Source organism: Stigmatopora nigra, chromosome 20, assembly GCF_051989575.1.
Source record: "Stigmatopora nigra isolate UIUO_SnigA chromosome 20, RoL_Snig_1.1, whole genome shotgun sequence".
Taxonomy (NCBI): Eukaryota; Metazoa; Chordata; class Actinopteri; order Syngnathiformes; family Syngnathidae; genus Stigmatopora; species Stigmatopora nigra.
The window spans coordinates 10,043,656-10,063,422 of NC_135527.1; the positions used below are offsets into that span (position 1 = coordinate 10,043,656).

General features: G+C 60.0%; 4 protein-coding genes and 1 long non-coding RNA gene across 12 annotated transcripts; 2 read left to right on the forward strand and 3 right to left on the reverse strand.

The window, feature by feature from the left end:
- Positions 1-4: 4 nt before the first annotated feature.
- On the reverse strand, positions 5-2,561 carry npy2rl (neuropeptide Y receptor Y2, like). Of its 2 annotated transcripts, XM_077742041.1 has the most exons (6): positions 2,174-2,561; positions 1,659-1,952; positions 1,377-1,509; positions 1,140-1,305; positions 877-1,030; positions 5-802 (listed from the first exon to the last, which is right to left on the reverse strand). In XM_077742041.1, exons 2-6 carry the CDS (start codon positions 1,773-1,775, stop codon positions 236-238), a joined length of 1,137 nt encoding a protein of 378 aa, XP_077598167.1. In that variant the 5' UTR covers positions 1,776-1,952; positions 2,174-2,561; the 3' UTR covers positions 5-235. The 2 variants fall into 2 exon arrangements, with proteins under 2 accessions (XP_077598167.1, XP_077598168.1); XM_077742042.1 differs by having other exon boundaries at positions 1,659-2,561.
- A 297-nt stretch (positions 2,562-2,858) lies between these two features.
- Positions 2,859-5,076, reverse strand: LOC144213529 (lecithin retinol acyltransferase-like). The gene is given in 4 exon segments (XM_077742044.1): positions 2,859-3,992; positions 4,272-4,403; positions 4,509-5,027; positions 5,029-5,076. Coding segments are annotated over 4 exon segments (852 nt in total). The 3' UTR covers positions 2,859-3,839.
- On the forward strand, positions 4,473-9,116 carry LOC144213531 (uncharacterized). The gene is made up of 3 exons (XR_013329988.1): positions 4,473-6,909; positions 7,181-7,225; positions 7,283-9,116. It is a non-coding gene; the product is annotated as an uncharacterized LOC144213531 (long non-coding RNA).
- On the reverse strand, positions 6,146-11,113 carry LOC144213524 (uncharacterized). Of its 6 annotated transcripts, XM_077742037.1 has the most exons (19): positions 9,988-11,106; positions 9,744-9,844; positions 9,477-9,546; positions 9,288-9,418; positions 9,136-9,218; positions 8,951-9,050; positions 8,830-8,873; positions 8,547-8,624; positions 8,298-8,494; positions 8,169-8,233; positions 7,992-8,098; positions 7,817-7,919; positions 7,657-7,756; positions 7,537-7,576; positions 7,300-7,460; positions 7,051-7,134; positions 6,866-6,983; positions 6,508-6,598; positions 6,146-6,403 (listed from the first exon to the last, which is right to left on the reverse strand). In XM_077742037.1, exons 1-19 carry the CDS (start codon positions 10,148-10,150, stop codon positions 6,329-6,331), a joined length of 1,911 nt encoding a protein of 636 aa, XP_077598163.1. In that variant the 5' UTR covers positions 10,151-11,106; the 3' UTR covers positions 6,146-6,328. The 6 variants fall into 6 exon arrangements, with proteins under 6 accessions (XP_077598163.1, XP_077598162.1, XP_077598158.1 ...); XM_077742036.1 differs by having other exon boundaries at positions 7,817-8,098; positions 9,988-11,108; XM_077742032.1 differs by having other exon boundaries at positions 8,547-9,050; positions 9,988-11,111.
- Positions 11,114-14,135: 3,022 nt separating this feature from the next.
- LOC144213522 (H(+)/Cl(-) exchange transporter 5-like) lies at positions 14,136-19,331 on the forward strand. 2 transcript variants are annotated; one of them, XM_077742029.1, is made up of 17 exons: positions 14,136-14,294; positions 14,803-14,961; positions 15,381-15,556; positions 15,638-15,737; positions 15,861-16,048; positions 16,141-16,263; positions 16,361-16,567; positions 16,636-16,716; positions 16,788-17,022; positions 17,109-17,284; positions 17,359-17,511; positions 17,591-17,777; positions 17,949-18,091; positions 18,207-18,356; positions 18,436-18,541; positions 18,614-18,833; positions 18,947-19,331. In XM_077742029.1, the coding sequence occupies exons 2-17, from the start codon at positions 14,814-14,816 to the stop codon at positions 19,035-19,037; spliced, it is 2,484 nt and encodes an 827-aa protein (XP_077598155.1). In that variant the 5' UTR covers positions 14,136-14,294; positions 14,803-14,813; the 3' UTR covers positions 19,038-19,331. The 2 variants fall into 2 exon arrangements, with proteins under 2 accessions (XP_077598155.1, XP_077598156.1); XM_077742030.1 differs by having other exon boundaries at positions 15,408-15,556.
- The last annotated feature ends 436 nt before the right edge of the window (positions 19,332-19,767 follow it).

Consider the following 19,767-nt stretch of genomic DNA (forward strand, 5'->3'; position numbering starts at 1 on the left):
ACCTCGCTTACTTGCACAATCTGTCCCGGCGCCGCTGCTATTTATTGAGAAAATGGACTCTCTGACAAAAACAAGCCATTGGCCGCCCGCCATTCTGACATTCCTTTATTATCGGAGCAAGAAAGAAAGAAAAAAAAACAGATAGGCCTGGATTTACCCCAACGGCAGTTCTGGAAGCCATCTTCAAAAAGCGGCCGTGGCTCGGGCGGGATCCCAGCGACACCCCCGTTTTGGATCACACGTCGGTGGCGTCCGGGCAGGCGGACGCCACTTCCTGCTTGCCCTGGGCCAACCTCAACCTGCGGCCCCCGCCACCCCCGTCCGGCGGCCGGACCGAGTCGGCCCGGCCGCCGGGCGGCGCCCTCCCCGTCTTGAAGGTGGCCACGAAGGCGGCGCGGAAGTTGCCGTTCATCCAGCCGTAGAGCAGCGGGTTGGCGAAGGTGGAGCACATGGCCACCACGTGGAAGAGGGTGTAGAGCAGGCGGAAGTACGGCGTGTCGGGCACGCCGCCGTCCATGTCGGTGGCCAGCTGGAAGGCGTGGTAGGGCAGCCAACTGACGGCAAACACCGCCACCATGGTCACCAGCATCTTGGTGGTCTTGCGCCGGCGCCGCTGGCGTTGGGAGCCCGCCGAGGCGCCCTCCCCGTCCGCCGCCGGGACCACGTGGGCTCGCAGCTTGGACCAGATGCGAGCGTAGGCCAAGGAAATGACGGTCAGCGGGAGGACGTACTGCAGCACCAGCATGGCCACGCTGTAGACCGTCCCGTCGGTGCTGGAACCGGGCCACTTCTCGGCGCAGGCCTGCCGGCAGAGCCACACGGGAGACTTCCAGACCACCCCGAGACGGCCCACCGCCGACGACCTTCGACCTCCACCTGGATGCTGCGTCCCGGCGTCAGCGCGAAGGAGCCGTACTCTCGAAAGATGGCCAGCGGGCTGGCCAGCGCCGCGCTCAGCAACCAGGTCAGTGCGATCACCCTGAAGCAGGTGTCCTTGCGCATCCGCCTCTCCAGGTGGTGAATGATGCACCTGCGTCACGGGTGGACGGGTGGGCGGGTGAGCCTCGCTGGGCGCCCACCGACTCGCCCACCGACTCGCCCACCGACTCGCCCACCGACCCACCACACCGCCCGCCTACCTGTGGCGGTCCAGGGCGATGACGTTGAGGGTCAGGACGGAGACGTGCACGGCCAGGCCCTGGGCGAAGGGCACCAGGAAGCACAGGACGCTACCAAAGTGCCACTCGCCCTGAAGGGTGTAGACCAGCGTGAAGGGCAGGCACAGCGCGTTGACCAGGAGGTCGGCTGCCAAAGGTGAAATAGGAGGGACGCGTCAGGAACCCGGGCCACGTCCCGGGCGGCTTTTTGTTTCCTACCCACGGCCAAGTTGCCGATGAAGAAGTTGGTGACCGTGCGCAGCGTCTTGAAGCGGTAGATGACGTAGATGACCAGAGAATTGCCCAGCAGCCCCAGCAGGATGATGGCCACGTAGGCCACGATCAACGCCGCCTGGCCGCACAAACGCAGGGCGGCGGCAGCGGCGTTAGCGGCGGCCAGGTTGCGCCCGGCCGGCCTGGCCCGCCCCGAGCCCGCCCCGAGCCCGCCCCGAGCCCGCCCCGAGCCCGCCCCGAGCCCACCCCGCGCCCACCATCGCTCACCTGCACCCCGGGCGATCGGATGGGGTCTTCGGGGAAGGTCGGGGGCGTGGCCCGGCCGTCCCACTGGTCCCGAGACGTCACGTTGGGGAGCGGCTCGCCGCTACCGGCCCAGTCCATGGTCGGACTACGCCTTGACGTGAGTCTGGGGCCCCCGGCTCCTTTTTTTTTTTGCTTTCCTCCCTCCGATCTGACCCGTCACATGTTGTTCCTCTCGCCGCAGGTGGCGCTGTCACACGCCCCACGCCACGTGGACGCGGGCCCTGGTCCGTCCCGTTTCGCCGCCCGCGATCCTACCTATGGGATGGGACGCACTCGGGTGAGTCCGGTCCAAGGCGCCGCCGATTCATCCGTGGGCACGTTTTCCGGCCCGCCTTTCTTTTTACTTGCCACTTGGGCAAAGGGCCAACCGGCCCTTTCTCGGGACGATCAGCGTCAACTTTTGACCCGTCCCGTAAAAGGTTGACCGCCTGCTCTGACGCTAGTTTGGATGTGGAGTAAAGAGAGACGAGACTGACCCCGTGACGCCTGGTGGCTCCTGGTGGCTCTTGGTGGCTTTTGGTGGATTTTGGTGGCTTTTGGTGGCTCCTGGTCCGCGCTGACCGAACGAGAGAAGAAAGGAGCCAGAGAAAAGGTTTGTTTTTTTTAATACTTTTCCAGAGCATCCATCCGACGTCGGCTCACGTTGCATCACTGTGCGAGGAAGAGGAGGTGACCGGGGAGGAAGACGAGCCCAGCATCGTGGAGGCGGAGCCTGCTGGCGGACGTACGTGCCCGACCGACCGCCCGCCCGCCCGCCTGCCTGCCTCCGTGACAGGATGATGACGGAGGAGGAAGATCCAATCAAAAGACGCTACTACTTACTCCATTGAAAGGTATCCCATTGCAAGTGAAGAAAAAGGCATTGGAGTGGGAGGGAGAGCCCTCCCTCCCTCCCTCCCACTTATTACTATTTATTACCCCATCATTCATCCATATGACAACATTTTCATCCATTTCTCTTGACAAGAGCCTAATGAAGGTCTTTATTGGCAACCATGACATGTACAAACTCCGGCTTCCATATTTCTTCAGGTAGCCTTTGAAGGTAAAAGTTTGGACACCCCCAAGTCGGTCGGGAGCCATATAAAGGCACGGGCGGGCGCGGGAAGGAAGCTGTGTTTACCGGGAGGAGAACTTCTGTCCTCCTCCTTATCCGACAATTCTTAACCCTTTTGTATAAGGCAAGTGACTTTTCTGGCTTATTTCAAAGATGTCTTGGGATGGCGTTTGAAGAAAAACTGGCTGGAAAAAGGGCTCTTTTGGATCCTGCCGGGCGCTCCACTCCTACCCCATTGGACGTCCGTCCATGTCATTGGCCCCCCAAATCGAAGAAAAGGGATCACCTTTGCCGCCACAATATGACATCCGATGAAAGAGCCAACGCACTCACGCACGTACGCAGTAGCCAGGAGAGGTGGCTTGGCGTCGACGCTTGCCGGCAGAAAATTAAAAATAGCACCATTATGACGCTCTCTGGGGGAGAGAACCCCAGCACCCTCCCTCCCACGCGCACACTTTCCTATACATTCGGAGCGCCTCCCGATGTCAACGCCGACGTCACGTCAAGGTGACGCCGCGTCAAGGCCGACGCCAAGGGAACGCCACTCGGGGGCGGGGAGAGAAGAAGAAGAAGAAGAAGAAGAAGGACGCCTGGTTCAAAGAGACGCAAGCATTTTGCATCCAATTTTGCATTGGCCCGGTTCGATTCAACGGAAATCCCGCACGACTAACTTGATTGACCGTCCTCTGGAAAGGTGAAAGCATCGGCACCGGACACAGAGACAAAGGGGTGGGGGGAGGGGGGCAGGCCGCATTTTCCCGCCGACCAATGGCACGACGGGAACGACGGGCAAAGGCCGACGGACGGGGTCAACTCATCGGAAGGATTCCGGAGACGGGAGGCGGGAGGGGTCCTCGGAGACCGGGGAGAAGAAAAAAAGAAGACACGCTGACGTGGGAATGTCGGGGACGATAGGTGGTCGCCACGGCAACAATTACAATTCCTCCCCCCGCCGCCACCGCCACCACACCTGCCGCATTAGGCGGGGCCGACGGGGTTCAGCCACGGCGGCGGCGGCGGCGCTCATTGAAATGCTCTCTCACGCATGCAGCCGCTTCCATTTTTTGCCAAACGTTGGGCCTTCAGCTGGCCATCCACAGCGTGAGAGGGAGCAGCAGAGCGGGTAGGGTGGTCCAGGACGACACGCCCGAGCAGGCCAGGGAGAGCAAGCCCAGCAGAGCGGCCAGGGCTACGTTCCTCTGGTCTCGGATCAGGGACTTGAGCCACTGGCAGAACTGGAAAAGACCAAAAGACCAAAGAGGCCCATGTTTACCTGAAGTCAGCATCAATACTCTTATCTATGAGTGCTAAAAACAGATTGTTGTCGTCACACATAGCCTGGGTGCGGGCTCTCTCTAGCGGTGGCTTTGAAACATTGCACGAAATGGCCTTTTTCACTCAATCAAATCCACTTGAATTGGAATGCATTGGACTGTTCTTTTCACTAATGGCACATGAATGACTATATCCAAAATACATGAATCTTTTTCTCTCTTTCTCTCTCTTTCTCTGACCTGTTCCGTCTGCAGACTGCGGGCGGCTCCGTACCGGCACCAGGTGACGAAATGCTCGCAGTTGTTCCACAGCAGGCTGTAGGGGACGCTGCCGAGCAGACGCTCGGCTCGCCGGGCTGCTTCCTCCTCCTCCTCCTCGGAGTCCCGGCAGCCTCGTAGTCCTCGACCCCCACTCCTCCAGCCGCCGCCGCCGCCGCCGCCGCCGCCTCCGCCGCCGCCCCCACTCCAAGCACCCGCACCCCCACCCGCGCCGTCCTTCTCCATGGCGTGCGCGTTGAGGCGCAGACTGGCGCCGTAGGCAAAGTCCTCCACGGAGTCCACGCGCACGCTGGCGCGCTTGCAGAGCACGCCGAGCAGGAGACGCGCGTTGCTGACCTGCAGGCGGAGGAGGCGTGCGTCCGACGTGACGGCGGGGAGGATGTCGGGGATGAGGTGCGCTACGCGGCCGTCCCCCAGGTAGATGCCGAAGTGGGTGAAGAGCGTGCGAGGCACCTCCATCAAGTCTCCGCGCCGGTACGCGCGCCGGAGAGGAGACACGCCACCGCCACCGCCATCTCCAGCGACATCTCCAGCACCGACGTCACCGTCACCGTCCTGGTCCTCGTCATCGTCCTCGCCCTCGGCGGCGGACGTGCACGTCACCAGCAGCAACTGCAAAACTTTATCCAACAGATAGCCCAGCGTGTCCAGCATGACTTCCCGGAGACGAAGAAGACGACTCTGTGCGGTAGTAGGAAGGAAAGCGCCAGGACCATGACGCCGTGCACGCTCCGCCGCCGGATTGTCCGAGTGGGCCCGGGCACATTGGCACCAGTGGCTGGCGGAAGCTTTCGGGGCGTGTCGTGACGTGACGCGACTCCGTGGCTAGATTCCGGGGACCCCACCCCCTTCAGCCCTTCAGCCCCAGCTCAAAACAAACGGACGAGTCTCGCTCGCTCGCTGGCTGGCTGGCTGGCTGGCGTCGCCTCGACTTACTTTCCTTGCTTTCCTTCTCGTCTAGGGGCAGGCAGACCCCACCTGGATATGCCGGAGAGCACAGGAAGAGGGCTGGCCCACGTGCGCGCATCAGGAAAGAAAGAGCACTCTGTTTTCCTTCCTGCTCTCCTCGCCACAGCTGCCATTGACGACCACAATGGCCTCCCAATAGAAGTTGGCCCAGATCAGCTAAGTACACTTGGAACTCCAAAGTGTGTAAGTGTGTGTGTGTGTGTGTGTGTGTGTGTGTGTGTGTGTGTGTGTGTGTTTTGAAAGGAACACGGTGGTTGTCCCTCCTCCCAGTTGTAATATATTGGAAACTGGGAAAAATCAGTTGTAGGTCCTGGCAAGCAGTGGGAAGGTTGTGCTTGTGGCAGCAATTGGTCACCAAACTTTTCATTGGTAAAGCAAATGTGTGCTCAATGGCAGCTCATGAGTTAAAGGAGCACAGCAAATCCAAAAGTCACTGCTTCCAAACCGCCAAATGGCACGCATTCTTTGCCTCGCTCGCTCTCACCCACTTGTAAATTGTTCCCAACACACTCACGCACACACACTCACTCTCTCACACACACACCACTGCGCGTGCACGAAGGGAAAAACTGTTAGCATTGCAGCTGACATCACCGCTTCCAAACCACAAAATTGACTGTGTTCTCGCTTTAACCCTTTGACAGCAACAGACGTCCAACGCAAGGCGCCCAACTGCCGACTTCTCTCGGGCCGCCAGCAGGCCGCCACCAGGTGACCAAGAAGTTAAGCTGCGGCACCCCACCGGGCGTCCATCTTATCAACACCCCCCCCCTCCCGTATGCGGACGGACGAGCCGGGCTTCCCGTGATGGCGGGCGGACGCGGCACTTCGGAGAGGTTAGAGGTCGTAAATGAGAGCCCGCCAGACACCTTTTGTTTCTTTTTTTAATGAAGGAACGCCCAATCGGCGACGGGACGCCGCCGCCGCCGTCTGGGGGGAACTGGAGAGTTGCCGTGACGACAGAGGGTCTGTTTGCAATTAAGGAGGAAACGACATTCCCCAGAGCGAGGTGAGAGGTCGGCCCGGGTCACGTGACGGGGAGCCGCCCCTCAAGCCAGCGGGGGCGCCAGGTCGGGAAGTCCGTCCAGTTCCAAGTCCAGCAACATCTGAGCCAGAGCTTTTCCCTGCGGGAGGTCGGCAGAGTGTCGGCAGAGTGTCGGCGGAGTGTCGACGGAGTGTCGACGGACGCTGGCCCGCCCCCTTCCAGCCCGGTGAGCGCGTACTTTACCTGGGGGTCGCTCCGCAGGGACGCCACCCCTCCCCCGCCGAGGCAATCCTTCAGAAGGAAATTGAGGCCGTTGATCCCCGGCAAAGTGTATCTGCGCACACGTCAAAGCCAATGTCACCACGACCTGAAGCGGCCTGAAGCGGCCCTCCGACGGGGCAATCGCAAACAAAGACGGGGCCGCCCGGGAGCCCCACTTTCCGAGGCGCCTTCCCCTTTCGTCTCCGTTCAAAAGGCGGCTCTTTTAGGCGCCGAGGTTCCGCGCGGTGGCGGCCAGACACATTTGGGAATAATTAGGAACAGAAGATCCGCAGCCCCAAGCGCTGGATTCTGCGCGCTGGATTCCGCCGGATTGGCTCACCGGGTGACCGCGCCGCGCCGTCCCGACGGGAAGAGGTGCGCCAGGTAATCCTCCACTGCCGAGGAGGTCAGGTGTTTCTTCAGGTAGGGGAAGAGGAGGGGGTGGCGGGCGATCACGCCTGTGTGTGTGAGGGCCTTAGGCTTAATTGCCGGACGGGCTTTTGCGTGGGCGCCGCCGTAGCTCACCGATGTTGGCCGAGTCGCCTTTGTCGCCGCTCCTGGTGTAGGCCAGCTCCTCCAGCCTGTAGCGATGCGTCCCACTGGGGAGGTCTACCGTGGAAAGGGCACTCATTCATTCGACTTTCCTCATTTTCAGGGCTCATTCGGGTCTAAAGGCCGACGGTGACTTCTCCAGTCTGAGGTACGTTGGCTCCCTCTCGTGGAACACTCCAGCCAATCCGCAAAACCTGTTTTACAGGAGACTTGACGGCTCACCTAGGTCCGCCTCTTCCCCGTCGCCCGGAGGAGGGGCCTCCTCGTCGGGCGTGTCGGCTTCCGTCTCCGAGAAAGACTCCGCCTCGTGTCCGTCCACGTGAATGTGGATCTGGACTTGGGACTTGGGCTGGTAGAAGAAGAAGGGTTTCAGGATGGGAGACCTAGAAGAAGATGGCCAGCTCAGAGGAAGGAAGCAAAGCGGCCGGGCGGCGTAGACGGCGCGGACGGCGCACTCACACTCGGGGACGCCCGCCCACAATGCCGCACAGTCCGGGAGCTGCCGGCGAGGACGCAGAGGTCAGGTGATAGCCCCACTCCCCGAAACCCGGCGGGATCAAGCGCGAGCGGCGCTCGTACCCATGCCCGTCCCGGCGGGGGCGATCTCTCTGGCGAATACCTCCAACGCCTTCTTGTCTTTGTGGCATACGGCCAGCCACAGGACCGCCTCTCGGGAGCCCTGCGTCGTCGGCGCCCGTCAGTCTGGCCGCCGCCCGTCAGTCTCGGGCCGAGGTCTCACCTTGTTGGCGGCGTGAGCGCCGTACGTGTCCTCCGCTCCCAGGACTTGGACGTGGACGTGGGTGAAATCCTCCAGAGCCAAACGCTTAAATATCCGCCTGGTCCTGCGCAAAGCGTCCGGCGTTTCAGATGGCAAGCCCCCGTGGCAATCCCCCGGAGCCCGGCCACAACGCCACCTTTTGACGATGCTCTCGGCGGTCCGGCGGGCCTTTTCTGCCGCTCTGGGCCCGCCCAGCGGACACACGGCGGTGGCGCGAAATCCCTCCATGTAGGTGGCACACACCTGCCAAGGGTAAATGTTGAGCTCGGCCGGGTGACCGCCGCCGCCGCCGCCACCACCACCTCCGGTTTACCTTGTAGTCGCGCGGCGGCGCCGAACCTTTGGCGCCGCTGACCCGGACGGCACCGCCCTCCACGCCTGCACGGGGACCAAAGGCGAGGGATGACGAGTCGGGCGCGGACGAAGGCGAAGACGCTCTTACCGGGCACTTCCTGGATGAGCGCGTGGCTGAAGTCGCAGGTGACGTCCGGCAGCACGTATCGGCGCGGGTCGCCGATCTCGTACACCAGTTGCTCGGCCGCCGTGCCGAAGGACACCAGGCCGCCGGTGTTTGGCGGTTTGGAGAGGACGAAGGAACCGTCGGACGAGCATTCCACCACGGGGAAGCCCATGTTGTCCCTGCGCCCAGCGGGATTGAGCGGGGCTCGGCGGGGCCCGGGGCAGTACTCACCAGTCGGGGACGCGATGCCAGTCGGTGAAGATCCCGCCGGTGCTCTGGGCGCCGCACTCGATGAGATGACCCGCCAGACTGATGCGCCAAACAAAGTGAGCACACACAAGCCGGTCTGTTTCATCCTTTGTTCTGCCAAACATTTTCGGAAATTCCCCCGAATAAAGGACTACTTTGCCCGGCCGGGTTGCAACCTCCCTCCCAAAATTTGATGGGGCGATCCGTGGAGTGTGATGCTTTCTCCTTTTCTCCACTTGACCGGAGGCCAGTGTTTGGTTCCTACCTTCCGGCGGCCAGCAGATCCAGGTCCCCTTCTCTCCATCCGAACTGCCAGAAAAGCCAGAGCGCTCGCAGACGGCTCGCTCACTGCGCGGAGCCGGCCACTCGCCCCGTCCGCCACCTACCGTGTGCATGAGCGGCCCCAGAGCCAGGGCGCTGTCCACGCAACGGCCCGTGACCACGATGTCTGCGCCGAGGTCCAGGCATCGACGAATGGGCCCAGCCCTGCGTACGCGGACCCGGAAACATCCTCTCAATAAAAAGGGGTGGATCGGAAAGAGCACGCCGGCACACGCCGGCGCGTACGCACCCCAGGTAGGCGTTGACGCTGTGCAACCTCTCAGGCAAGGCGCGGGGGCCGTCGGCCGTCTGCACCCGGGCCGGGCGGCTCCTCTGCGGGGGGCGCGGCCGGTGGGTCAAAAGGTCGGCGCCGCACCGGCCATTTGCGAGCGGCTCTCTCACTTGTGCGCTCAGGTCGTCGCCCGTCACCACGGCGACCTTCAGGTCCAGCCCGGCCTTCCGGACCACCTCCCGGATGGCGGCGGCGCAGGCCAGCGGGTTGACGCCGCCGGCGTTGCTGACCACGCGCACGCCTGCGGAGGCGAGGAGCGGCTCAGCACCCGGCGGTGGCCGCGGAAACCCCAGGCTGACCTTTCTGCTGGATGTCCCGGATGTTGGGCGCCAAGGCCGCCAGCACAAAGTCCGGAGCGTAACCCAGGTTCTGCGGGACCGGACGGTAAACCACGTTGGCAATTTTCCATCCAGCTCGGGCGCCATTGACGGAGATAGACTGAGCCATTTCAATGTGTTTGGAAGTGCCAAATTGCATCAAAAGTGAAAGGCCGGCTTGGCTTGGCTTTCTCCATCAACGTCAACGGCGGGCCAAATTCCCAAAGTTGTCAAAAGACGACGTTTTACCGGCGCTTTGCTCTTGGCTGCGGTCAGGAGCGACATGGTGATCTCGCTCAGGTAATCGAATACCAAAAAGTCCAGTTTCCCCCCATGGATCAGCTGAGGCACTACACTCAGGCGTAGAGACGCGATTTTAAAAAGAAGAGAAAATAGAGAAAGGAATAGAAAAGAAAAGAAAAAAAGACATACGACCATCCAATGTACACAGACGAAAAGTCAAGTGTAGTATTGTGATGTTGACCGAGTGTACCTGAAGTGGCCGTGTCGCCCCAAAAGCCCGAGGCGCAGCCGATTCGGACGGGGCGGCCGTGTTCGGAGCGTGTGGCGTTCGTCCGCGTCCACGGACGCACACGTGAACGCAGCACGCGTTTCAGCGTCCTTTCGGGACGTCGCGAGAGCAAGTGCGCCAACATTTTCCAGAGGAGAAAGGAAAAGTTTTGCTGCGTTCAAGGACCCCTGAAAGTGGCCGTCCACAACTTCTGCATTCACTCAGCTGTCGTGAGCTGGCTGACATTTTGCAACAGGCAAAGGTATGTGTTTTCCTTCACTAACAGACTTTCGGCTCACTTCATTTGGGGGGGTTTATTGAGCAGCCGTTTGGTTGAGGACAGAACGCCATGAGCACGTCAACTAGATCGAGACTGAGTCCCGGACTTTGTTTCAACGAACAACAATTCATTTGAGCCATGCTCTAGTTTGGCTGCATCTATGGCGTTTGTGAAAAGGTCAACAGAGTGGATGTCGGTTTAAAATAGAGCTGTAGTTTTGTTTTGTATTCTTTTGTGTATTTGGGGCTTTTGTTCGAGAAAAGAGGCAGTTTAGTGGACCTGGCTGTAATGGCTCTGTTGCAAGATGGCCGCCGCTGAGCGTCAACAATGCTGACGAGACATTGTCCGGTTTGTCCGCGTTCGCCCTCTCCCGGAGAGGCGGCTAATGGTATATAGTGCATGCGCATCATGCCCGGAAGGGGGTTAGGCAAGAGAGAGAGAGAGGATGCTGGTTCTCCCCCCCCTTGCTCTTTCTCTCTCTCTCTCGCCTCACTGTAGCTATTGTCGTCGTCGTTAGTGAGCACTCGGAGTCTCTATCTCAGCCTCCGACACTCGCGAGTCGTCTTCCTTTGTTTCTTGTTCTCGCAGTGCTCCAGAACTTTGGCGTCGTCCTCCTCTTCCTCTTCCTCCTCCACCGACGGCCACAACAACAACAGCAGCAGCAGCAGCGGTAACGGCAACTCTGGCCGTGACTCCTCCCCCTCCAGCTCTTATTCCTCCACAAGCGCTGCAGATTTGCACCATGAGCGAGGTGAGTGCGCGAGGCTCCATCTTCATCATGCACCACACGTTCTTCTTCCTTCTCCTCCCCCGATCTTTGATCTGAAGGTGCCGTGTCGGCAACCCCGGAGCCTTCTTTTTGCCCCTTTTTCCTCCTCCTCCTCCTCCTCCTCCCCCTTCTCTTCTTCCTCCTCTTCTTCTTGAGCTTTTGTCGCAGTGTTGTTGCAGAGGCCTCTTGTCACAAACATCAGCAGCAAGTCCGTTGCTCGCTGTTTGTCTGGCTCGCCACACAAAGGCATTTGTTCCATTTGAGCTGAACTTTGTTTTGGAAAGTTTGCAAACAGTCTGCATTTGGAGGAGTGTTGTTGGTGGTGGCGGCGGCGACGGCGGCGGCGACGGCGGCGGCGGCGTGACAAACAACCAAAGGCTCTCCGACGTCGTGGTCCGTCCACTTTGCAACTGCCGTGCGTGCGTGCACTTAGTTTTCTCACGGGGCCCTCGGGGACCATCATTATTTATTCATCTATTTGTTTATTTATTTATTTTGCCCGTCCGTGACGGGTTATGATACTGGCTCTTATTATTAGGATGAAAGCAGAAAAATGCACCAACTTGGCCTCTTTATTGAAGGAATAGAAGCTTTTTTTTGGCTTAGACGCCATAGAGTACACCCCGCATCCACCGAGAGTAGCCGTGTACCTATGAATTATGTATCGAGGGCCGCCTTGGGCAGTTTGGGCCTCCGCCGCGCCTCCCTTTTCCGAGGGCTCGGACGCCGGCCGGCGACCAAGTGGGAGAGACTATCCGCTGGCCGCAGGTGACATCTGAAAGGGTGGATTGTTGCGTTTGTGCCGTATTGAGCGGATGAAAAGACGCGAGCGGGCGAGCGAGCGAGCGCGCGCGCAGGCGTGCGCAGGCGTTTTGCCGATGCGCCCAAATGGCGCTGACGTCAGGAGCCGGGCGCCCCTCGCCGTCTTTGTTTGACAGCTCGTCTCCTCGGGGCCCGAGCTCCTAGGCGGGCGGCTTCCCGTTGGTTTTCTCTCTCTTTCTATCTCTTTCTTTCGTTCTTTCTTTCTTTATTCCCACCCCCCGCTTCTATTCAGACTTCAGCTTTGAAAGCACTGAATGGTGACGGCAAATGCTTACGTAAGGCCGGCGTGGCCGTTGGCGACAGCTGTTTGGTGGATTTTCCCCACACCTCGCTCGCCCGCCTGCTCGCCCGCCCGCTGGCTCGCACGCGTCCAGCGCCCGACAGTCACCTTGGTGGCCTTTAATCCCCGAGTTGGCGTCTATAAATACACGTCAGAGAGCGACTTCTTGCTGTTTGCCGTTCCGCTAAATTTCAGCGCCTCAAATTTCATCTTCATCACGCGTGTTTTCTATCAAACATCCATGGCAGCCACGACGGCATCTCCGGCCCCCTTTGGCCCACATAGGCCCCTCCCCCACCGGGACCATTTCCCACCCACGTTCTGCGGCTTACGTAAAGCCATTAAGGCACTATTTTTAGTGGGCCCCACTCTGCAGTGTCGGCTGGAAAGCCAGGCGATTGGGGGCGCTTACCTAGGCTTCCTGGAAGCCTAGGTAAGGTCTTTGGGGATGCGGTCGGAGAGGCCCCTTCCCCCTCCCGTCCTGGCGGGGGCAGAAATGGCCGGAAGCGTGACCGTATATCGCGCGACGCTCGTCTGGTTTGTTTTGCGCATCCATCTGCCTTTTGCCTGACCTGATTTCCCCCGTCTTTTTTGTCTCCCCCGTCCAGCTGACGTCCCCCAAGTCGGCCAACGGCGACCAGGCGGCCGCGGACGACAACAAGGGTGCGTAAGCGAGCGCCCGCCCGTCCGCCCAACGAGCCTTATGCGCCGACAAGTCGGGCCCGCCAAAGGGACCAGAGATGGCGGCACATTTTAACAGGAGACGATAGATGTTGCTTTGTTGTTTGACCGCGCTTTCCTCCGTCCCAACCCGACAGAAAAGGCCACGGCGGCGAAGCCCCTGGAACAGGAGGAGGAGATCGACATCGACCTGGAGGCGCCCGAGACGGAGAAGGCGGCGCTGGCCATCCAGAACCAGTTCCGGCGTTTCCAAAAGAAAAAGAAGTAGACCCAGGGGAGCATAAACATGACCACAAAAAAAACAAAGACAAAAAAAAAAACAGTTTGGGTTGGGCGAGTTATTATTTAATCTATGGTAAAGATTTTCTGCTATTCCTAAATTTTCATTTATATATTTTTTTTGCATGAGATAAAAGGCAGGGAAAAGAATCCCTGAGCGGCCGTGGCTCCCCACGCACACACCAAAAAAACAAAAGCGACGAGCACACACCCCGGGGAGGCCAGCGGGTTACCTGAATGCTAAAGATAGGCCACCTTCAGAAAGCGGGACGAAAGACGGCCTAGTTTCCAAGTGCGGCGCCTCGTGACATCGAGCACAACCTAATTAGAACAATTATTCTGGGAATGTACGGAAGCTCTTTTTTTCGATTTGCAGCTGCGCGAGCGGGCGCCTACTTCTTTGGCTCTAAAAGCACCCAAGCCACGCACGTTCCCTTTCTTTCCCCGCTCAACTGGCTTTGTTGGCAATGTCCCGGAGGACATTGGACGGCCGGCTCCCGTGGGTCTGATGCCCGGGCCGCGCTTTAAAATCAAGGCAAATGACAATCTTGAAAATAGTTCCATTCAGTTCCTTTGAAAAGTCTCCACGGCTCTGCCAGCGACCAATCCGTTCGAGAATTGAAGCGGGGGCCCTTTTAGCGCAGTCGCTAGCTGACCACGGCCCGACGGTTGTCCTCCGTCATCGTGCCACTTTCCGAGTGATGCTGTATGATGTGTTGGAAATGCTGCGTGTATTTTTGCTGTAATCGACGCATGCCACGTCCATGACATTTTCCATTGGTGCACCTAATTAAAAAAAAAAACAACAAGAACAAAATGGTCGCATTTGGCGTTTTTCTTGTGCTTGTACCCAAAGGCCAGTCCAAAAAGACAATGGATACCAGCCAAACTGAAAAATTGGACGTATTCGGGCGCACCGAAATGCACGGGTGAAAGTAATCACTGATGACGGTCTACGTTAAAAAAGTATGAAATGTGCTCGTCCATGGGTTGTTTGCAAAGCTAAGCCATCCCAGTGCCCCACTGACCCACTTGAGCGGGCGACGACTGCTCTGAGCTCGATTGCTCTCCCTGCCAGGCTGCCAGCCTGCTCGTGTGCGCAGGACTAGAGTACCCGGATGTGGCGGGCTGTCACAACAACAGCTGAACGAGGGCTCGCTGATGAAATTACGTCTGAAGTAAGTTGTGCCATTCTTCTGCCCTTGTGCTTTTTACGGCAACCTTTAAAGCTCTAGACCTTCTTTCCTAAGCTATTTAGTAGTTTATTGGTATACTCGACAATGAGGTTTGTGCCTTCTTTTTATGAGCGACGTGAGTAGAGTGAGAAGCTATCTTCGAGCTAGCTAAAAAACGAGGAGTAAACGTTGGCGTTAAATCAAATTGGAGCTTCCCTCGAAGTAGCCCAAACGTTTTTGTGTGTTGACGTCGAAATAACATTCATTAGTCTTTTCTCTGGCTCTTGGTCAAACTCTGTCGTGAGCGAACTCCCCCCCCCCCCCCCCCCCACCATAAAAATGGACTAGTTTCAGTCAAAACAAAAAAAGTCATCGAATTCGGGCCTTTTCAAGGTGACGTCAACCTGAAAGCCCCCTTGGTTTAGCCACTCAAACTTGATAGGAGAAGAAGGGATCCGTACGTGGTGGACTTGAGTCTGTGACATGTCAATTGTGGTGGGTCACATGACAGGTGTCGCCGCGATGGAGCAGCGAGGCGGCGGCGGCGGAGGCGGCGGCGGCGCTAGCAGCGGCAGCAGCTCGAGCAGTGACGACGATGACGAGATGGTGGATCTGACCGGGGCCACGCTGGACTTCTCGTCCACCTACGACGACCCGCTCCTGGCTTCCGGTACGAGTTCACTCCACTCGTCCGTCCGAGTGAGTCGCCTGGCCCGTCCCGGCGGTTGCCATTTCCACGTCATGTGACTCGGCGTGAACGAGCAGGTCAGACCGGATCTGGCTTTGTTGTCGACTGTCGAGCGGGCTGATTAACGGCGCGTGACGGCGCTCTCGGGTGCAAAGGTCACCAGATAAAACGCTCGTGAGTAAGAAGGAGCCCAGTTCATTTGGGGACCAGTCTCACATGGCAGCAGTTACTTATCCAACGCTTGTCACCTTTCTTTCTTTTCTGGCCCAAAATCAAATGCAAAGGGAAATTGTATTGCTTACTTGAATTAGCATCTCGACAAACGGTATCATGTCCACCAAGTCTTTATTTCCCACTTACTTTACAGTTTAAAGTGATCATAGCATGGTTGTCGTTGCTAGCCACCGCCGTCTCTCCGCAATCTCCAGGAGGTTACGAGGCCCACGCCGGCGCCAAGGGCCCTTCCAAATGGGCGGAACCTCCGGAGGACGTGGCGCCCGGACTGGGCACCTACGAGGACTTCAACACCATCGACTGGGTCCGCGAAAAGAGCAAGGACCGCGACAGGCACCGAGAGGTATAGCATCCCCGCTGGCTTTCATGTCGGCTTTATTCTTCGGGTCTTTTTGTGCGACCAAGCTTTTTTCTCCTTTGGCAGATCAGCAACAAGAGCAAAGAGTCGCTGGTCTCCATGGCCCTGAGTATCATCGACGCCTTCTCCGGTTGGCTGCTGATGCTCCTGGTGGGCCTCATGTCAGGTGGGTCCGCTAACGTCAAGCTAACCTCAAGCTAACCTCAAGCTAAACTCAAGCTAACCTCAAGCTAACCTCAAGCTAACCTCTAGCTAACCTCAAGCTAACCTCCGGCTAACCTCCCGGCAGGCGCGGTAGCGGGCGGCATCGACATCGCGGCCCACTGGCTGACGGACATGAAGGGCGGCGTGTGCTTGGCGGGCTTCTGGTTCAATCACGAGCACTGCTGCTGGACCTCCAACCAGACCACCTTCCAGGACCGCCATCGCTGTCCTCAATGGCAGAGCTGGGCCCAACTCATCAGCGGGAGCTCGCAGGTGACCCCTCCACCTCTGGAACGGGGCACGGCTCGCCACGCGGCGGATTTCATAGGGCCCCACGGCATTTTTTTTCTCCTTCTCCCCGCCAGGGCCCGTTGGCGTACACGCTGGACTACGCAATGTACATCTTCTGGGCGCTCCTATTCGCCTTCCTGGCCGTCACGCTGGTCCGGGCTTTCGCCCCGTACGCGTGCGGCTCTGGCATCCCCGAGGTGAGCGGGCTCCGGGCTGGTCGCTGCCCGTGGGACGCTCTCTATTCTTTTTTTCAATGTTTTTTTTTTTTTTTTTTTTGTTCCCGCCGACGGCCAGATCAAAACCATCCTGAGCGGCTTCATCATCCGCGGCTACCTGGGCAAGTGGACGCTCCTCATCAAGACGGTGACGCTGGTCCTGGCCGTGTCCTCGGGCCTGAGCCTGGGGAAGGAAGGCCCGCTGGTGCACGTGGCCTGCTGCTGCGCCAACATCCTCTGCCGCTTCTTCACCAAATACCGCAAGAACGAGGCCAAGCGGCGAGAGGTGGCGCCTCCGCCGCCGGGCCACAGAGCACTGGGGCCTGGCCGGCTAGCCTTCCCGCTTGTGCGCAGGTGCTGTCGGCGGCGGCGGCGGTGGGCGTGTCGGTGGCGTTCGGCGCGCCGATCGGCGGCGTCCTGTTCAGCTTGGAGGAGGTGAGATCAACCGACGCGCCGCGTCCGTGAGGCCCGCAGGTTAAGAGAGTCTTTTGTCCCGTGGTGGGCAGGTGAGCTATTACTTCCCCCTTAAAACGCTGTGGCGCTCCTTCTTCGCCGCCCTGGTGGCCGCCTTCACGCTGCGCTCCATCAACCCCTTCGGCAACAGCCGACTGGTTCTCTTCTACGTGGAGTTCCACGCCCCGTGGCACCTGGTGGAGCTGGGGCCCTTTGTCCTCTTGGGCATCTTCGGCGGCCTGTGGGGGGCGCTCTTCATCAAGGCCAACATCGCGTGGTGCCGTCGACGTAAGCGCGAGCCGCCCGGCGTCCACGTCTCCGTCTCTTGACCCGGGCCAACCCCGAACCCCACCCCCCTCGCTTTGTCCCGGCAGGCAAGTCGACCCGTCTGGGCCGCTACCCGGTCCTGGAGGTGCTGTCGGTGGCGGCGCTGACGGCCCTGTTGGCCTTCCCCAACGGCTACACCAGGATGAGCGGAGCCGAGCTCATTTCGGAGCTTTTCAACGACTGCTCGCTGCTGGACTCTTCGCAGCTCTGCGGCTACAAACAGGTACGGGGCGGGGCAGCTCTCTCTTTCCCTTTTGTCGGCGACCCGCCCAGCCAGCGCCTCGGCCCTCCCCGCAGCCGGCCAACGCCACGCAGAGCGGATGGGGCGACGGCCCGGCCGACGGCCTGGCCGACCGGCCGGCCGCCGAGGGCCTCTACGCCGCCCTGTGGCAGTTGGCGCTGGCCTTGCTCTTCAAGATGGTCATCACCGTGGTCACCTTCGGGATGAAGGTGGAGCGCGCGGCCGTTCGTCGGCTCGGTCCTCGCCGCCCCTCCCTCGGCGCGCTCTCAAGTGCCGCCGTGGGCGCAGGTTCCGTCCGGACTGTTCATCCCCAGCATGGCGGTGGGCGCCATCGCGGGCAGGCTGCTGGGCGTGGCCATGGAACAGCTGGCCTACTACAAGCACGATTGGCCGCTCTTCCGAGGCTGGTGCTCGCCCGGCGCCGACTGCATCACGCCGGGCCTCTACGCCATGGTGGGCGCCGCCGCCTGCCTGGGTGAGTCGCCGTCTGTCTGGTCGGCGTGCGCTTTGGCACTCGGGCCGCTAGAGCGCGCTGGCGCCGCGCCTCCAGTGTGGTGTTTAGTCCCCGAGATGAACAAAGCGGGCTTGGCTGGCTATTGACTAACGCCCCCTCCCCCCCCCCGTCAACCGGCGGGTGTCCCTTAAGGCGGCGTGACGCGCATGACGGTGTCCCTGGTGGTCATCATGTTCGAGCTGACGGGTGGCCTGGAGTACATCGTGCCGCTCATGGCCGCCACCATGACCAGCAAGTGGGTGGCCGATGCTTTTGGGAGGGAAGGAATCTACGAGGTGAGGTGTCCGCCAGCGTTTGGGACCGGCCGGCCGTCCCCGTGGATCCCTGTGGATCCCCGTGGATTCCCGTGGATTCCCGCCCCCCACTTGACGCTGGGATCCCTCCCGCCAGGCTCACATCCGGCTCAACGGCTACCCCTTCCTGGAGGCCAAAGAGGAGTTTGAGCACGGCAGCCTGGCCCAGGACGTGATGAGGCCCCGGAGGTCGGACCCCGCCCTGGCCGTCCTCACGCAGGACGGCATGAGCGTCGGCGAGGTGGAGGTGGGAGTGCCCGCCGGCTCTGGCGTGCCGGCGTCTGTCGCCCAATTGACCTTTGCCCCCCGACCCCTCCCGGAGGCAGGCGCTGGTGGAAGGGACGCACTTCAGCGGCTTTCCCGTGGTGGTCTCCCGTCAGTCCCAGCGCTTGGTGGGCTTTGTGCTCCGGAGAGATCTTCTCATCTCCATCGGTGCGTCGGCGGGGCGTGTGGGACACGGGACCCGAGTCGGCTCCGGATGACGGGCTTTTGCCCCTTTCCTAGATAACGCCCGCCAGCGTCAAGAGGGCGTGGTGAGCGCGTCCCAGGTGCTGTTCACCCGGCACGCCGGTGCCGCCCGGGCCCCCGAGGCGCCCCCTCCCGTCCGCCTCAGGAACATCTTGGACCTCAGCCCCTTCACCGTCACCGACCACACGCCCATGGACATCACGGTGGACATCTTCCGCAAACTGGGCCTGCGCCAGTGCCTGGTCACGCACAACGGGTGAGTCATGGCGTAGCGGCGGGCGCGGGTGCGAGCGGCGCGCTTTGACCGGCGACTAGTTTCCGTCTGACGGCGCTCTTCCGCTTTTGTGTGTGCGTGGCTTTTGTGCTTAGGAGACTTCTTGGCATTATCACCAAAAAGGACCTTCTCAAACACATGGCGCGCATCGCCGACAGAGACTCTGACTCCGTTCTCTTCAACTGAAGGCCCACGCCCTCTTTTTGTACACTCCGTCATGCCAAAAGTAACGTGGGGACCATTTTCAGTTGTCATCAAACCCCGCGTTTTGCCCCCAGAATAGCGCTTCAGAGCGAAGGAGAAGATTTCACATTTTCACAAGTGGCCGCAGCCGGCGGCCGTCAGACGAGCCCGGACAGATTAGCAAAATGCCAAGAGGCGACCCAAGAGTGGGGCGTGTGCGGACACACGTGGAAAGAAAAGCATTAATGTCATGTCGAAGGATTTTTGTCCTCCACTAAATGATTTGTCTTGACTCAACTTGGCTGGCCCCTCGTCTTCATTTGACTCTCGGTGACTCTCTTTCACCTGCGTTGAAATGTTATTGTGTGGCCCGGAATGTTCCCGTCCCGCCATCCCCCTTTCTTTTCCCGCCCGCCTCTGCCCGGCTGGCTCGGACTGGTGGAATGGCCGGCCGGATAAAAAGTCTTCTCTGGACAAAATGCGCCTGCCAGGAGCTATCTGCCAAGTGCATGGGGGAAGGAGGCCCAGTGTGGAATGTGCGCGTCTTGTATTCCCGTGCCGACTGACACTTCACATGGGGCTCGGGTTACCCACCTGACTGGCCTCTCCCACGCACGCGGGCGCTCGTGGCCCGGCGCTTTCTTTGGCGGGGGTCCCGTCCAGTCCAGCGCCGTCCCGTGCCGCCCCGCCCCGCCCCCGTACCACTTTCCCAGGGCCGCCTTTGCAATTTCCA

Excerpts from the sequence above, each read along its gene's own strand:
- npy2rl (XM_077742041.1), bottom strand. The coding sequence starts at position 1,775 with ATGGACTGGGCCGGTAGCGGCGAGCCGCTCCCCAACGTGACGTCTCGG. Across the intron at positions 1,306-1,376 it reads CATCGGCAACTTGGCCGTGG|CCGACCTCCTGGTCAACGCG; the intron begins GTAGGAAACAAA and ends CACCTTTGGCAG. Across the intron at positions 803-876 it reads CGCCGGGACGCAGCATCCAG|GCCTGCGCCGAGAAGTGGCC; the intron begins GTGGAGGTCGAA and ends CTCTGCCGGCAG.
- LOC144213524 (XM_077742031.1), bottom strand. The coding sequence starts at position 10,150 with ATGTTGGCGCACTTGCTCTCGCGACGTCCCGAAAGGACGCTGAAACGC. Across the intron at positions 9,219-9,287 it reads GCGACGACCTGAGCGCACAA|AGGAGCCGCCCGGCCCGGGT; the intron begins GTGAGAGAGCCG and ends CGCCCCCCGCAG. Across the intron at positions 9,051-9,135 it reads AGCGTCAACGCCTACCTGGG|GGCTGGGCCCATTCGTCGAT; the intron begins GTGCGTACGCGC and ends CCGCGTACGCAG.
- LOC144213522 (XM_077742029.1), top strand. The coding sequence starts at position 14,814 with ATGGAGCAGCGAGGCGGCGGCGGCGGAGGCGGCGGCGGCGCTAGCAGC. Across the intron at positions 16,717-16,787 it reads TCCTGTTCAGCTTGGAGGAG|GTGAGCTATTACTTCCCCCT; the intron begins GTGAGATCAACC and ends CGTGGTGGGCAG. Across the intron at positions 17,512-17,590 it reads TGGTCACCTTCGGGATGAAG|GTTCCGTCCGGACTGTTCAT; the intron begins GTGGAGCGCGCG and ends CCGTGGGCGCAG.